This window comes from Vombatus ursinus, unplaced genomic scaffold, assembly GCF_900497805.2.
Source record: "Vombatus ursinus unplaced genomic scaffold, bare-nosed wombat genome assembly UNPS02007284.1, whole genome shotgun sequence".
Taxonomy (NCBI): domain Eukaryota; kingdom Metazoa; phylum Chordata; class Mammalia; order Diprotodontia; family Vombatidae; genus Vombatus; species Vombatus ursinus.
In genome coordinates this window covers 6,879,167-6,896,580 of record NW_020947062.1, presented here as the reverse complement: position 1 = coordinate 6,896,580, position 17,414 = coordinate 6,879,167, and the positions used below count along the sequence as shown (strand labels likewise).

At 38.3% G+C, this 17,414-nt stretch overlaps 1 protein-coding gene across 3 annotated transcripts in view; it reads left to right on the top strand.

The window, feature by feature from the left end:
• WARS (tryptophanyl-tRNA synthetase) overlaps positions 1-17,116 on the top strand; it is a 42,512-nt gene extending 25,396 nt beyond the window's left edge. For all 3 annotated transcript variants that reach the window (XM_027849137.1, XM_027849136.1, XM_027849138.1), the window contains exons 5-11: positions 655-774; positions 1,663-1,845; positions 8,247-8,347; positions 11,152-11,264; positions 12,059-12,232; positions 13,629-13,769; positions 16,606-17,116. In XM_027849137.1, coding sequence (XP_027704938.1) covers positions 655-774; positions 1,663-1,845; positions 8,247-8,347; positions 11,152-11,264; positions 12,059-12,232; positions 13,629-13,769; positions 16,606-16,767 — 994 coding nt within the window. In that variant the 3' untranslated portion in view covers positions 16,768-17,116. The remainder of the gene's footprint in view (positions 1-654; positions 775-1,662; positions 1,846-8,246; positions 8,348-11,151; positions 11,265-12,058; positions 12,233-13,628; positions 13,770-16,605) is intronic.
• The last annotated feature ends 298 nt before the right edge of the window (positions 17,117-17,414 follow it).

The window sequence follows — 17,414 nt, the reverse complement described above, 5'->3', positions numbered from 1 at the left end:
TGGTATGGAGATGACCCAGGGTTCTCAGTGACACTATCAGAGTTTCAGCTCTGATATATTCTCCCAGGCTAGAAAGGCTTAGACTACAGACCCAGCCATAGATGGTGTTGTGTCTTGCCCAAGGAACAGCCTAGCTTAACTTAGAGAAGCTCATCATCAAATTGACCTGAAGGTGATGAATTTTTCCAACAAAAATTACTAAGCAATTAGAGTGATTTCAACTTATATAGTTGAAAAGAATACCCATACTCACAGTCCTAGATCCTTGAAGCATTAAAGTGTAGTGATTTATATATGTGGTATTTCTCCCTACTAAACTATAAATTCCTAGTTGCACGTTAGATGCACATTAAAAGTTTATTGGATTTGAATTCTAAATGAAGACAGTGTTTAGTCTGATTTGAAACATATAAAGAACTAATGCTCTTAAAAAATGTCAGTTGTATTGCTTACTTCACCTTTTAGAATGATTAAAAACTGTCTTAAATCATTCTTTTTAAAAATCCAATTAGAAAGGAAGCAATTTAATTAGAAACTATGACATTCATTTATATGCCTGATTTTTCACTTTCAGATACAAATTTGTTTACTTGCCTTCCTCTGATATTTTTTCCAAGAAAGTCATACTGTTTCCTCTATTCTCTTCTCACTTAGGGACATGAACAACATTCTTGACGCATACGAAAATAAGAAGCCATTCTATCTTTATACAGGCAGAGGGCCCTCTTCTGAAGCAATGCATGTAGGTCATCTCATCCCATTTATTTTCACAAAGTAAGTAGCACCATCTTCTAGATATTTTTTATTATCTCTATTATACTTCTTTATTATAGTTAATATATTTATTGTTATCTAATAATATAAATGATAATTATATATTTTATTGTAATTTTAATTATTAAGTTCAAACAGTATTTGAAATATATGTGTGACAGTATTATTTTTGTAAACTCACCTGGCAACCAAATTGTTAGGTACTTAGAAATATAGAATCAAAAAGTTGGATGAAACCCAGAATCTTAGAGATGGGAAGGACACAAGAATCATGAAACCATATGAAGTCTAAGTTGGATAGCACCTCAGAATCATAGAATGGGAATTAAAGTGAACCTTAAAGAACATCTAGATTAACTCTTACTTGAAGCATGAATCTATTCAACAGCATCTCCCAAAATGGTCATCCTGCTGCACTGCTTGAATATTTTCCTGGGCTTGTTTTAAATAAAGAAATGAATGTCTTTGTGATCAGTCTTAAGATAAAGGTTGTACAGCTCACAGGGGAAGTGCAGAATAATTTGGAGGTAAAGCAATCTTAATGCTTTGAATTAATGCAAAGTCTGAATTAGACTATTCACTGGAAAGTCAAATGCTGAAACTAAAGCTTAAATACTCTGGCCACATAATGAGAAGACAGGACTCAGTGGAAAAGACTGATGTTAGGAAAGATTGAAGGCAAAAAGAAAAGGGGACAGCAGAGGATGAGATGCATAAATAGTGTCATGGAAACAACAAACGTGAGCTTGGCCAGACTTCAGGAGGATAGAAGGTCCTGGTGTGCTGTGGTCCATGACATCACGAAGAGTCAGACCAACTGAACAAAACTATGTTAAGATACTGTTTGGTAGAGAAGGATAGTAATGATTTGGGGTCTATATTTTTCAGGTGGCTGCAAGATGTATTCAATGTTCCCCTGGTTATCCAGATGACTGATGATGAAAAATACCTCTGGAAAGAGCTAACACTTGAGCAAGCATATGGCTATACAATAGAAAATGCAAAGGATATCATTGCCTGTGGTTTTGATATAAATAAAACTTTCATCTTCTCTGACCTGGAATACATGGGGTAAGTATAAAACATTTCACTATCTTTTTGATACCTACACAGTCCAACAGTTTACTCAGGGGTAAATGTACCCATATTCAAAACATTCAAGGCAACTTACTAGAGTCCAAAGACCTGGGTTTGAGTCCTGGCTTTGGTCCTTACTGACTTTGTAGCCCTTGACAAGTCCCTTCACTTCTGTGAGCCTTCTGCCTCACAGGGATCTTCTGGGGACAGTGCTTTGTAAAAACACCAGAAACAGGAGCTCTCACTATTGTTATTACTAGTGCTCTCTTATAAAGGAATCTTATGTTGGAACTAAAATTAGAGCTTTTCATTTCGAAGACACTAGAAAGATTTAGAAAACTAAAGCCTATATTTCTGGAATACTTCTTCACCTTATTTAAAACGTGTGCTCTTTTCTTTCCTTTTTTTGATATTTGACTACAAATCTCCATTCTTTAAAATTCTGTCATAACAAATCAGTCCCTTTTTGCTGGTTTTTATTTTTAAATAGGCAAAGTCTCATTTTAACAAAGTTTGGAGAACATCTAAGTAGCTTTTAATAGAGAGAAATTTTGTTATAAACATCATTCCAGTAATCCAGGACAATCACGTCCAGGGGGGAAAAAGGGCCCAGACTCTATGTAAAGAAGTAAGAAATCTTCAGGATTCAGTAAGAGAAAGCAGATAGTTTCAGGTACATAGATGATTCCTCCCTCTTTTCTCCTTATTTTCCTAGATCCACATTGGGGATTCAAGTGGATTTTTCAGTTGGAAATAATTGGCTCTGAATTTAGAATCTGTGGTCCTGGGTCTGAATCTCAGCATGGCTATTTACTACCTATGTGACTATGGGCAAATCACACAGTTTTTTCATCTGTAAAATGAAGAGAAGTTAACATCAAACCAAATGATGTTTGAGGTCCCTTCTGGCTTTCACCTGTGATCCTATGAGAAAAGGTTTGCCCAGGTTTGCACAGCTAGTAAGAGCCGAGCCATTTGTTGGGGTAATGAGCTTAGTTGAATTTGTTTCTTTAATTTACTCAGTTTTTTGTGAGTCTTAGGAGGAAAAAGGCTATGAGGGAATGTGGTACAATAGAGAGAGGGCTGGGTTTGAAGTTGGTCTTGGATTCAGATCTTGGCTCTGCCACTTAATACTTGGATAATAAGTCACTTAATCTCTCTGAGCCTGAGGAAACCTCAGTTTCCTTGTCTGTATAAAGAGCAGGTTGGACTTGATTACCAAGAAAGCCCTTTCCAGTTCTAAATCTCTGGTCCTTCCTGTTAAGAGAACAATTCAAGCTGTATTATTGAATGTCTGCTCTGCACGTGTTTAGGTACTGAGTGAGGATGGCAGTAGATGCATGAAGACTGAGAAGCAACTCAATACTGGTGTGATATGGTACAAAGAATACTAAGTTACAAGTCTGGAGGCCAGGGTACTTGCCTGGCTCTGCCCACATGTGCCTGTATATTTGACTTGTGCCTCATCATTTCCCCTGCTGGGCCCCAGTGTACTTATATGTAAAATGAACAGTTTGGACCAAATTATCTCTCTCTCAGGTCTTTTCCAGCTTTCTTTTCTCTCTCCCTATCAAGCAGCACAAATGTATAATCAGTCATGTTCATTATGAAAAGTAACTGTTAACTTGACAGAACAAAGGAAGGATTTGTTATACGGTGTGTAAAATGTAATACTCTCACCAGGCACTGATTGAATTTCAGTTCAGCAGCCATTTATTGATCTGCTGCATGAGGCCCTGTGCTTAGCATTGAGATTACAAATATAGATTCAACTCTTTTTCAAGTCTAATATAGGAAAACACACATAGACAAATAACTGTGATACCAGGAAGAATGAGGTAAGGCCCAAGTAAAGTACTAGGAGAAGCCTGGGGGAGAGAGAGAGCTTTGCAAAGAGCGCTAGATTCTGGGGTCACAAGACCAGGGCCTGGATCCTGGTTTTCCTACCTATTGCCCCATGTGACTTTGAATAATTCATGGCCCCTCTCGAGCTCTCCATCTTTTCCCTACCTACAAAATGAGGGCATTATGTTAGGTTCCCTCAAAGGTCTCTTCCAACCCTAACTCCTATGATCTTAGGAACTTTCCTCTAGTGATTATTCATGTTATTCATGAATACTCCCACTTTCCCTTCAATATTCCAAAAGGCATGGCAGGAATGACCCCAACCTTGAGAAGGTGTTAGGAACATAGGCGTGCAGTGTTCCTCCTCAGCCTGTGCAGGTGGTTCTCAGGACAGCTGTTGGCGGGATCCCCTTCCCCATTCCCATAGAAATGGGGCACCATATGGAGGCTTACTTTTTCAATAAGAAAGGAGAGCCAGCAATTTTTTAGCTTGTTGCAAAGCTCTTGGTCTTTTTAAGAATTGTGCTAATTGAGTGTCAAAAATTCTGTTTGTTTCCCTTTAGTATTTTTTCATCTCTTTTGGACAGGTTTCCCTCTTTGGTCTTCAGGTTCCTCATCTGTAGAAGGGCAGGGGTTATAATAAATGACCCTAACATCCTGTCTAGCTCTAAAATTCTATGATTCCAAAGCCCCTTCCAGGACTGACAGTCCAGGTTCCATGACTTTTCTTCCCATAGTGACCTTAGACGTTTCCCAGGGATTTTAAATGTTTCTAAACTAAAGTACTTTTGTTTAGGAAAAGTAGGACAGTGTAATGAATGTCTATCACACCTATGCATTCTCATCCTTCCTGCCACCATCCTAGATCAGGCTCTAGTATATCACACTCTGTCTATAAGAATAGTTAAAAATGAATACTTACATTGTGCTTTAGAATTTACAAAATGTTTTTCGTAATTGATGATGAAGCATAGCACTAACCTCTTATTAGAGAGATGAAGTATCTGAGTTATAGAATGAGACATGCGTTTTCAGTCTTGGCCAGAATGTTCTTTGTTATGCTTGACTATGCTCATTGGTACCAGGAGGGGGCTTTCAGGAAATGAGGGGTGGAGGGTGAGTGGTGTTAGAGGGTAGAGATAGAAATGCAAGAAAGAGGAGCAGTGAGAGAGAACATCAGCATAACATTTTTAAAAACATAGAAGGAAACACAAATAGGGACATTTTGTTAAATTTGACTTATACTTCAAAACTATTCAACAAGTTCTTAGTTTCGTATATAAATCAGTCCCCTTTTGTTGGTCTTTGTATATTGAAATATTTCTATTTGGTAATGATTGAGTTTATAATTTAAGAAAAAAAAAAATTAGTACTTTTCTCACAAGGACCTTGAAAGGCAGGGAGTTTAGGCATTGTGATCCATGTGTTGCCAATGAAAAACCTAAAGTCACAGAGTTGGTAAATTTCAAAGTCTGTCAGCAGTCAAAAAGCAGATATTAAATGTTTAACTCTGTGTGCTGAGTGCTGGGAGCACAAAGAAAGACAAAAACGAGCCCCAGTGCTCACATTTTAATCAGAAAAATAACATGCAGATACCCAGATATACATAAGATATGTACAGAGTAGGTGAAGGTCATCTGAATGAAGCCCCAGTAGCTTGGGGGGGGGGGGGGAATTCCTGCAGAGGGTGATGTGTGAGCTGAGTCCTGAAGGAGGGAGATGCAGAGGCTTCTGAGGGGAGTGAGAGCAGGAGGGCCAGCTGATGCTGAGGCACAGAAATAGAAGATCCTGTGCAAGGAAGGACCAACTGGATCATAAAGTATATAGAGAATGAATAAAGTGGAAAGACACTGAGAAGGGGACAGACTGGGACTGTAAGTATGAGAGGTAATAGGGAGCCAGGAGATCAGGGGGTTTTAACCTTGTTGGTGTCAGGGACCCCATGGGCAGTGTGGGAAAGCCAATGGACCCATTCTCACAGGAATGTTTTTAAATGTAGAAAATAAAATGCAGAGGCTGACAAAAGGAAACCTGTTCTAATGAAATACAGGGATCAAAATATTTTTTAAACAACAGATTCAAAGATCCCAGGTTAAGAACCACTCCACTGTACTTTATTGAGCTGGGTGGAGTGCCACGGGGAGTGCTACTTGTCAGGAAAATCACTTTGGCAGCTGAGTGGAGGATAGTTTGGAGTAGAGTGAAACTCAAACTTGTTATCTGACTACCCATCCTATAGTCTCTCCACTTTTCTTTCTTTTATAATAGCCTTTTAAAAGGTACTCCTACCTCCAAACTCTCCCCTTACATGTCATCTTATACATGCTGTCAAATTAATCTTAAAACACAGCTCTGCTTTTATCATTCCCCCTACTCAAAAAGTGTGCATAACTGCCCAGTCTCTAAGGCAGATAGGGAACTTAGTGAATAGAGCACTAATCCTGGAGTCAGGAAGACCTCAGTTCAAATCTGACCTTGGACACTTACCTGTGTGACCCTGGGCAAGTCAGTTAACCCTGTTTGCCTCAGTTTCCTCAACTATAAAATCAGGATAATAACAGCATTTACCTCACAGGATTGTAGTGGCAATCAAATGAGATAATATTTCTAAAGCACTTAGCACAATGCCTGGCACTTAGTAGATGCTATATAATATTTATTCCCTTCTCTTTCTCTTTCTCTTTCTCTTTTCCTACCACATAAAATTCAAACTCCTTAGCTTGACATTTAAGGTCCTCTGGGCTTCTAACCTATCTTTCTACTCTTCTTCCTGTACTCGGTGCTTCAGTGAAACTGAATTATTTACATACCCAAAACTTCTTTGTTGTTGTTGTTCCTATGCCTATACACAGGTTTATCTCTCCTTTTTCTTCTCTTCCCTTTAACTATCCTGATGGAAACTCCATCCTTCCTTCAAGGCCAGTATCAAATATCACTTCCTCCATTAAGCATTCCCTGATCACGCAATCAAAAGTGATCTCTCCCTACTCTGAATTTCTATAATACTTTGTTTTTGCCACTCAGATTATAATACCTTACATTTATATAGCACTTTCTCATTTTAGGCCCAGAACAACCAGTTGAGGCACAAGTATTATACGTTATTTCATCCCAATTTTATAAATGAGAAAACCGAGGAGGGTCAGGAAGGTTAAGTTGAGTTAGCTATGGTTGCACCATTTCCAAGAATCAGAGGTGAGATTTAAACCAGGCCTTCCTAACTTAAAGTACTATATTCTTTCCCCTTTGCCATGACACTCACATACTGAAATACTGTTTTCCAGGTTTGCCTTATTTACCCTGACAAGACCATAAATCCCTTGAGGTGGGGAATACATCACAGATGTCACGCAACCATTGATTGCCTTCTTCATCTGTCTTTCCCCTATAGCACATAGCACAGGCCCTTGCTCAAGGCATTCAAAAAAAGATTTCTTAAATGAATATAGTATGAAATTCTTTATTAAAGAAAACCCAGTTCTGTCTTAGAATGATTTCAATACCTATCACTAATGTTAAAAAAAAAAGAGGAGATAATCATCCCCCTTTCTTAATTAAAAACTCCCATGATTCTTCCACACTTGAGGCACCATCAATACACTCACCTTTGGATGAGGCTTTATTATTTGTATAATATAAATCTCTCTCACTTATTGGTTGTCTGAATTTAAGGTGCATCCTTTTACTGTTTGTTCATTACAGTGTATGAATCATTGTTATCTGTCCCCCTGTATATCAGTTTTGAAAGGAAAAGGTCAGTGCCTGATTAATGAGTTTAAGGATTTAATTATTAATAAATACCCATGAAGATGCATGATTTTTTTTTAATGATGAAGAACGTAATTTTTTTTTATGTTAATTAAACTCATAGACTTGTAGAATTTAGGGTGGAAGTGACCTTAGAGTTCATCAAATACAATATACCCCCTTCACTTCCAGGAGCAGTAAATGACAAAACTGGTATTGGAATCTCTCCACTTTACCAAACTGCTCACAGTTTGGCAGTGCTGGGGCACAAAAGCTTCATAGGAGTCATGATTTTATATGTGCAGGTGCTCCTTCCATCAAAACAGATTCCACCTCTTGTATGCCTTAATAGACCATGTACATGAGTTTCTGTGACCCTCTCTACCTCTCCCCTCCCCCAAAAAAATTTCTTACCACCTGATGTCCAACCTTCTCATGAATAGCCTTGCTGAACTTAACTCAAACAGTCTCAAGATAATAAATATGCAGTCAGTTGCTGGACCCATATGCACAGTCTTTCCAACTTTATGAGACCTGCCAGAGTCACGGTTCTTCTGGCATAGATTTCAAGAGCCTAAAGTCCCCTCCAAGCTGTGACAAAGCACGAGAGGAGGATTTGAGTTGAGGTGACCTCTGCATCTGACAGAATCAGTCAGCTATGTGTCTCACATAATCACTATACAAGCCCCAAAGTGATCTACGGTCAAACTTCATGTTTGCTTCTAGTTGATGCTACTTAGATATCAATTTCTCATCCTGAGCAACTCCAAGATCAGAATTTTATTTTTCACTCTTCTTTGCAGGTCGAGTCCAGGTTTCTACAAGAATGTGGTCAAAATCCAAAAGCATGTCACCTTTAATCAAGTAAAGGGCATCTTTGGCTTCACTGACAGTGATTGCATTGGTAAGATCAAATTCAGCTGTTCTAGAATCATCTATTTTTAGGTGAAAGATAATCTAATTATGTAAACCAGCTATATTCTATACTAAGTGTGGACACATCAGGGGAACACTAGAATAGCAGCTTAAAACAACAAAATAATGTATGTAATTTAGGAGAATGAAATAAGAAGGTATTTGGGGCCTTCCCCAGGGAATAGAGATTCTTCCTGAAATTTCTACCATGTCAACTTATCTCATTAAATATTAAACAGAGAAATGAGTAATGCTAGAACACAAACAGCTGGTATAATGCCTTCAGTCAGGTCTATTTATCCTTATATGAAGTTTTATTTTATTTAGAATATTTGTTGATCTTCTAGAAGCTTCATCCATTTTATTTTTTGAAAGAAAGAAAATTGAATGATTGTCTAGTTTACTTCTTTGTCCTAAGATCAGTGAGGTATAATGTATGTAGAAAATGTTTTATAAATTGTAAGTGCAAGTTAACTATTATATTATCATCCTAGGGCTGAAACAAACTTGGGGAATCATAGAATTAAGATAGGTAAAGCAGAAGGAATCATAAAATCATGAAAACGTAAAATATAATTGGAAGGGACCTTGGAATATCAGACTAGGAAGATCTTAGAAATTCTCTTCATTTTACACAGGAAGAAGCTGAGACCTAGAGAATGGAAGTGTCTTTCATAGAAATCATCTGGGTTTCATTTTAAAAGTACTTCACTCCAGTGTTTTCCTAGCCTTTAAAATTTTCACATATTTATAAAAACCAGCACTGTTATTTATAATCTATAATTATCAATAGGATGGACCCAGCCCATATGACCCATTCCTTCATTTGAAGTTAAGTAAATGAGTTGAGCAGATTTTTTCCATGGAAGGAATAGCCAATGCAGATCATCAGTACATTTTTAATCATACATCCTCCAGTCAGCTCATGCACTTGATCAGCTATATTGAAAGCTTGCAATTATAAAATCATGGCTTCAGAGAGCTTTGAAATTGGAAGGGACCTCAGAAGTCATCTACTTCAACATATGTTCATTCCCAAGAAGATTATTTCCTGGTCTTTTAAGTCCAAGTTAATGTTGTGAAGTCAATTCCTATTGATCCATGACAATGAATTTGCAGTCATTTGACTTAGCAACCCAAGTATCTTCTATCAAGCAGAATAGTCAGTCTTGAATTTATACACCAAAAAGTGTATACCCCTCTCCCAAGAATGTCCCTCATTAAGACACGATTCAGAGGAAAGACTGGGAGTTGGAGGACACTTGGAATTAAGTCCTGGCCTTGCCACTAACTAGCTGTGTGTCCTTAGACAAGTGGCTTCTTCTCTTTGGGTTTCTTAGTCAGCTAGGGGGAGGGATAGGCTAAGTGATATTTTTGGAGCAAGTCAAAAAAATGTCATGAGGATAGAATAATAAGTATGGAAAGTCATTTAGAATGGTAAGGAAAGCCATCTTGTAGGGAAAAAATGGCTTTGATGAGAATTCAAAGCTATCAATAGTCATAAAAAAATGCTCTAAATCACTATTAATTGGAGAAATTCAAATTGAAACAACTCTGAGGTACTACCTCATCTGTCAGATTGGCTACCATGACAGAAAAGGAAAATGCCAAATGCTGGAGGGGTTATAGAAACAACTGGGACACTAATTCACTGTTGGTGGACTTGTGAACTAGTCTAGTCATTCTGTAGAGCAGTTTGAAACTATGCCCAAAGGGCTATAAAACTATGTATACCCTTTGACACAGCAATACCACTACTAGGTCTGTATCCTAAAAAGAACAGAGAAAAGGGAAAAGGGCCTAGTTGTACAAAAATATTTATGGCAGCTTCTTTTGTGGTGGCAAAGAAGTGGAAATTTAAGGGTGCCTATCCATTGAGGAATGGCCGAACAAACTGTATGTGATTGTGGTAGAATACTATTGTGCTTTAAGAAATTATGAAGGAGATGGTTTCAGAAACACCTGGGAAGACTTAAATGAACTGGTACAAGGGAAAGTGAGCTAGGAGAACATTGTACACAGTAACAATAATGTTGTAACAATGTGAAAGACTTAGCTACTCTGATCAATACAATAATCTAAGACAATTCCAGAGGACTCATGATGAAAAATGCTATCTCTCGAAAGAAAACTGATCTACTCAGAGTGCAGAGTGAAGCATACTTTTTTCATTTTCTTTTACCTTTCTTGCTAATTTTTTTTTTTTGCAATGGCTATATTTTGTGTGACTTCACATGTAAAATGAGTATCATAAGGGGCAGCTAGGTGGTCCAGGGGTTAGAGCACTGGCCCTGGAGTCAGGAGGACCTGAGTTCAAATCCAGCCTCAGACACTTACTAGCTGTGTGACCCTGGGCAAGTCACTTAACCTCGATTGCCTCAAAAAAAAAAAATAGTATCATACTGCTTGCATTCTCAGTGGGTGGGGAAGGGGCTGAAGAGAGAATTTGGAACTCAAAATTTTTTTTAATAAATGTTAAAATTAAGTATATCAACTTTAAAGAAAAAAAGAAAGAAAACAATGGCTTCTAATAGCATCCTATCTTGATGCTTTAACTGCAAAATGTTAAATGAAGAAACATCTACCTCTTCTTTTAAATACAACTTAGAGCACAGTTTAGCCAGCTAGGATCTTGTGGACTTCTGTGAACTAAAGTCTGCAATTATTGACTTGCCAAAACCTAAATACCCAGACTAGTCACTAGATATTCATAGCAAAGTTAGCTAGCAGTAACAGGAGTTATCCTGAATTGAAAAAAAAAATTTGTATTTTGTTGTTTTTTTCCTCTTTCAGGAAAGATTAGTTTTCCTGCTATCCAAGCTGCCCCATCCTTCAGCAACTCATTTCCACAGATTTTCAAAGATAGGACAGATATTCAGTGTCTTATTCCATGTGCCATAGACCAGGTGAGTAACCATTGCATTCCACTTAATTTGATCAGCTTTAGTTTCTATATGCTGTCAAGATTTTAATTGGAGTAACCTCTCAAGTATTATTCATTTATTAAAGTCTGGGCCTAAGCATGGGAAATTTTCTGTAACTGGTGCAAAGTGAATTAAACAGAACCAAGGAAAGAATATACCTAATGACTACAACAGTATGAAGTACCAAAAAAGAACCCAGAAATAAATACTTTGTAATTATAATGACTAGATTGGGCCCAGGAAAAGAGTTGAGAAAATGGGCCTTTTCCACAGAAGGGACTGTGGGTGTGGAACATAACATGTAGTGTCAGATTTGGTTTAAGTTGTGGTTAGTTTCGTTGACTTTATTTTTATTTTTTCTTTGTCAAAAGGATAAGGGAGGGTAGGACGATACATTTGAAAGTGAAAGTGATATAAAAACAAAGGATTTTGATTTTTTTTAACCTGAGGCTAAAATACAAGGATAGAAAATGATCAGCAGCCCAGTGTAGCAGAAAGGACCCTGGACTTGAATATGGGAGACCTGGCTTTGTAGTAGGAAGTGCTTTGATCTAGGATTTAGAATTCCTCCATTCAAGTCTAGGTCCAGACTGACATTAGGCAACTACATTTACTTTCCTGATCCTAATTTTTTTCATCTATAAGGTAGGGATAATGATATTTGCATTCCCTCTGTCAGGGTTGTTATAAGGAAAGTGCTTTGCAATCCTCAAAGCACTATGTGAAAGTTATTTCATTGCCTCATATTATCTCTGTGTTTATTCTGTCTTTTGTAGGATCCTTATTTTAGAATGACAAGAGATGTGGCCCCAAAGATTGGCTATCCCAAACCGGCCTTGCTTCATTCATCCTTCTTCCCAGCTCTGCAGGGAGCCCAAACTAAAATGAGTGCCAGTGACCCCAATTCTTCCATCTTCCTTACTGACACAGCCAAGCAGATCAAGAACAAGGTAAACACCTCCCTTGGCTGAAAAACAGCCTGTAGAAGGCAACCTCTAGGTGGCTTAGTGGACTGAGTCCTGGGCCCAGAGTCAGAAAGATCTGAGTTCAAATCCCACCTCGGATACTTACTAGCTTTGTGACCCTCGGCAAGTCACTTAACCTCTGTTTGTTTTAATCCTTTGGAGAAGGAAATGACACACCCCTGTAGTATCTTAGTATGGTCCACGGGATCACCATGGGTCAGACATAACTGAACAACAGTGTTTTAGGGAAACATTTTCTTTTGCCCCTGGTGAATACTTGTTGATCTTTAAGCATTCACCATTGTAATAATTTATGCTACTAGAATAACTATTAGTCTAACTTCCTCTACCCATTTGATTTGAAGTATTGGGTACTATTTCTAGAAATCAGCTAGGTCATGGCAACACCTATATCCAGAAATGTACTGGAATGTACTATAGTGTGGTGTATGTTCCCCATCTTCTTTAGTTGTCTTGTATGGAATTCTGACTCCATTTTGTATGTGAGTTCATAAACTCTTCGAGTTCAAAGGGGATTGAAGAGATGATTCTAGGGACTCAAAAGTTTTGTGAACAAAGTCCACATTTTGTCAGACCCTACCAGTCTGGAAAGGTACTAGACATGGACGATATGTCTGGCCCCAGACTGTGTATATTTGTCATCGGAGAACCAGACTTAAGTACAGAGAGAATTTATCATCAAATGGAGGAAATGTTGGAATTATGAAGATCATCCACACTCCGCAATGGAATGTAAGCTCCTCAAGGGAAAGAATTGTTTTTTTCTTTTCTTTGCATCCATAGTACCTATACTGGTAGTCCCTTGCGGCTTATAGACACTTAATAAGCTCTTATTGGATTTAATTGACTCTCTGAAGGAATACATCCTTCAGAGGTGGGTCTGTGATCTTTCTTAGAGAAATCCCTACGCCAGTGAAATCCTGGATCCTTGGAGTGTTGAAATAGTATTGATGGACATTCAATGGATACTGCTGTTTTTATATTTTCTGTTGGCTTATTTGTTTGTTTGAGACAATCTCACCCTATCTCACCCAGGCCAGAAGTGCAGCAGCCACTCGCAGACCCATTCCCAATACTAATTGGCATGGAAGCTTTCACTTGCTCCATTTTTCCCAAGTAGGCCAGTCTGCCCCTCCTTAAGCAGGGGGCACACCTGATTGGTACCAAACTTAGTAGAGGCACTGGTTGTGTGTGAGCCTCAAGGAAGCTCAAAATTCTCACATTGGTGACCCACCAGCCTCACCTCCTCCAGAACCGGGGTTTCGGCATGTGCCACTACTCTCAGCTCACTCTTTTTAGCTAAAAGTATTCATTTATCTAAATTACCACAGATTATATTTTCATGAATTGTGTTCTGCAGGTCAACAAACATGCATTTTCTGGAGGTAAAGACACCATAGAGGAACACAGACAGCTCGGAGGCAACTGTGACATTGATGTGTCTTTCATGTACCTCACCTTCTTTCTAGAGGATGATGACAAACTCGAGCAGATAAGACAGGTATTTCTAAGGGCATAATCTGGCAGTGCATGCCTTCTCTATTATGCTTTCTGTGTAGCTGGAAAGCAGTTTGATTTACACAACATTAGAAATATTTCAAATAAATGGGCAAGACACCTGTTCTCTTCTCTCTCAAGGATTGAATTTTGCTACTTAATTTGGCTTCAGTCAAAGTTTAATTATAACTGAATTTGGTTGGTGATATATTTAATATTATATTTTTGACAAATTCTTTTAAAACACCTATCATGTGCAGAATATTATGTTCAGCATGAGGAGAATTAAAAAGTTTAGATAAGCCAATATCCCTGCCCTCATGAAGCTTTCAATTGAGTAAATAGGACACTTACATAGATAACTACAATACATGATAAATAAGAAACAAAAGCAGCATGCTGACACCTCATAGAGGAATGGTCATTACCAGCTGACAGGGAAGCCAGTCCTGGAGATGGTGGCATTTGACTTGGGTTTAAAGGACAGATAAAAATTTAAGGAGAGACCTTGCCATAGGGGCCGGCATAAACAAAGACATAAAGGGGCAGGGGAGGAGCACAAGTCACATTGGGGTGTCTACAAGTAGGACAATATAGTACCAGATTTGAGAGAGCCTTAACTACCAGGATGGGAAGTTTGAAACATACTCATTAGGCAATGGTGGACCAGCTTTAAAAATGTTCTAAAATAGGAATCCTTAAGCTGGGATTAATGAACATTTTAAAAAATATATGTTGATAACCATATTTCAAAAAATAACTGATTTCCTTGTGCCTATGTATTTGATTGTGTGCATTTAAAAACATTATTCTGAGAAGGGATCCATAGGTTTCATCAGACTGTCAGAAGAGTCCATCACATACAAAAAATTTTTAAATCCCATGCTAGAGATAAGAACTAAGAGGAACTATTTTAAATATTTAGATTTTGAGTTTGAATGTATTTGCAGTAATATGCCCCAATAAAGTTTTGGGTTCAGGTTTTTTTTTTTTTAGTTTTGCATTGTTTCATTAAAATATGTGGGAAAAAGAAAACCACATGGTACCTTACATTAATCCTTCTACTCTGACAGAGAGAAATGGTTGGTTCTTGTCAGAGGCTATTGACTAATCACCTGGACAGAGAGCTTAAGAATGTGTATTTTTAAAAATTTTTCTAAGTTCCATAGTTTGGTGGTAGAAACAGTGCCAGACCACAATGGGGTATAGTGAAGAGCATTGAATATGGTGCCAGAAAATTGGATTTAAGTCCCAGCTCCATCATTGCCAGTTCTCTTCAGGCTTCAGATTCTGTGAAAAGGGGATGGTCATACTTGTACTAGATGCTTCACGGGGTGATGGAGATCAGCTACCAAAGCACTAGAGAAAGATAAAGCTCTTTGTAACCCTAAAGCACTACAGAAATGGGACTTAGTCTTATTAGCAATGTGGCTCAGCATGTGCCAGTTCTGTTGCTAACTATATGACTTGGGACAAGTTGATTGTGCCTACATTTTCCCAGAGCAGCCCATTTCAGTTTAGGATAGCTCTGATTGTTAGGAAGTTTTTCCTTATATTATGCCAAAATTTATAATTCAGTCAAATTCTATAAGCCACACATAACTTCACAGATCAATTCAACCAACATCTTACTAGTTTTTTTATTTAAAATTTTATTCTGTTTAATCCATAAGCTTTATATAACTTTATTTTTAGAAAGAGACAAAAAAGCCAACAAAAAAAAAAACAAAATAAAGTAAAATAGTGAAAACATGACAATATCCAAAATTGAGACACTTTTCAAAAGCAAGAGCTCTGAAAGTTCAGTCTACCAACTGTAAGAACCCTGACAAGACAGTTATGAATGGAGCAATGATGTCATTTCACAAACAGAATTTTATGTAACTGAAGGGACTTTCTGGGGGCATAACTGTCCTTATAAGCAAATGAAGGGTAGGGGTGGACAAGAGAGGAAAAAATGAAATTCCAGTGTTCCAAATCAACTCCACAAAGATAAAAAGTGGTGTGAGCCACCTTCAGAAAGGTTATGTTATACCTGGGGGGTGTACACAGACAGTCAATCTGATGAGTTAGCATTTTGTCCTCTAGGCCATGGTGACCCACTGAAGTTTTTTGGGCAAGAAGGTGATCTGGTCAAAGCTATGCACTAGGAGGATTATTTTGGCAGCCCTGTAAAGGGCAGTTGGAAGAGAGGAAGAGTGGAAGGTAGGAACACCAGTTATGAAGCTGTCACAATGGTCTGGGTGAGAAGTGACGGCCAGAATTAGTATGGTGGCATTGAGAGCAGAACAGAAGGAGGGATGTTAGGCATGTTATGGTAGAACTGACAGTGGCTGTGGCAACTTATTGGATGAAAAGGACATTTCTCTATATTCTTATATAGAATCGCCTTAGGATTGCCACTGTGTAAATGTGATTTGTCAGTAGTGTGCTGGTGGCATAGGCTTTGGTGGCAGATGTGGACTAGAAAACAATTGTGTCCCAGACCTGTCACTAACCAGCTCTGTGACTCAGAACAAGATGATTGCGCCTCCCTTTCTGCTACATCTTTACCATCCTTGCCTGTATCCTGCTCGTTCTTTGAGGATGAATAAGATTATATCGACTGTGACCACTCATCAGGGATGCTGTGGAGGACATTCTTGCTGCGGGTTAGGGCTGACCTCGATGGCTTCTGTAGTCTCTTCCAGAGTCTCAGAGCTAGGAGGGACTTGAGGAGTCATTGAATCCCAATCATACTGGAACAGGAACCCCTCCCTCTCCCCCGTGCTCGAGAGTGAAATTCCCGTGAATTTCAGGGCACAAGAATCTCTCTTATGATTTTGCTCTCTCTCTGGTAGGATTACACAAGTGGAGCTATGCTCACCGGAGAGCTAAAGAAGACGCTCATTGAAGTGCTGCAGCCGTTGATTGCCAATCACCAGGCCCGGCGCAAAGAGATCACCGAGGACATCGTCAAACAGTTTATGACTCCAAGGAAGCTATTCTATGACTTTCAGTAACACAGATCATATAGACATCTGGGTTTATATGTGCACAGTTCATCAGTAAATATCTGCCTGATTGACTTGCTGTCACCCATAGTCATCTATCAACTGGTAAATGTCATATTTAATTGAGACTGAGAGTTGGAAGGGACCTCTTGCAAATTCTGTCTGCAGCATCCCTGACAAGTGGAGATCTTGTCTTACCTTATTGTCTGTAAGCCATATGTTACCTGTTTCTTCCTGTGAATTAGCGTGTACCAGCTTAATGTGGAAAAAGTCCATACCATGTAATAGCATGTAAGCAAAATAAAGAATTCTAGAAGTTCATTTCTACTACAAAATAAATGAAAGAATGTGGTTTGAAGTGTTTGAAGAAAGTTGATCATCCATTACCTGGTAATCCAAGCATTTAAATTCACAGCAAGTTGAGAAAGGTATGGCTTATTAAGTGTGCAGATCCTCATATTTTTTACCTAAAATATATCTATCTGTGCTTTGCATTTGGTACAGATACTGAAAATGTCCATTTCCAATCTTCCTCAGTGTTCTGAATCTATTCTTTTATATCCTACTTTGGGCAAAAGTGTAAATTGATGTATCGCTAGAATCAAAACTCCATTCGTGCTGAGTTAAAAAGTTACTTAGGAAATCAGTATTGGCAT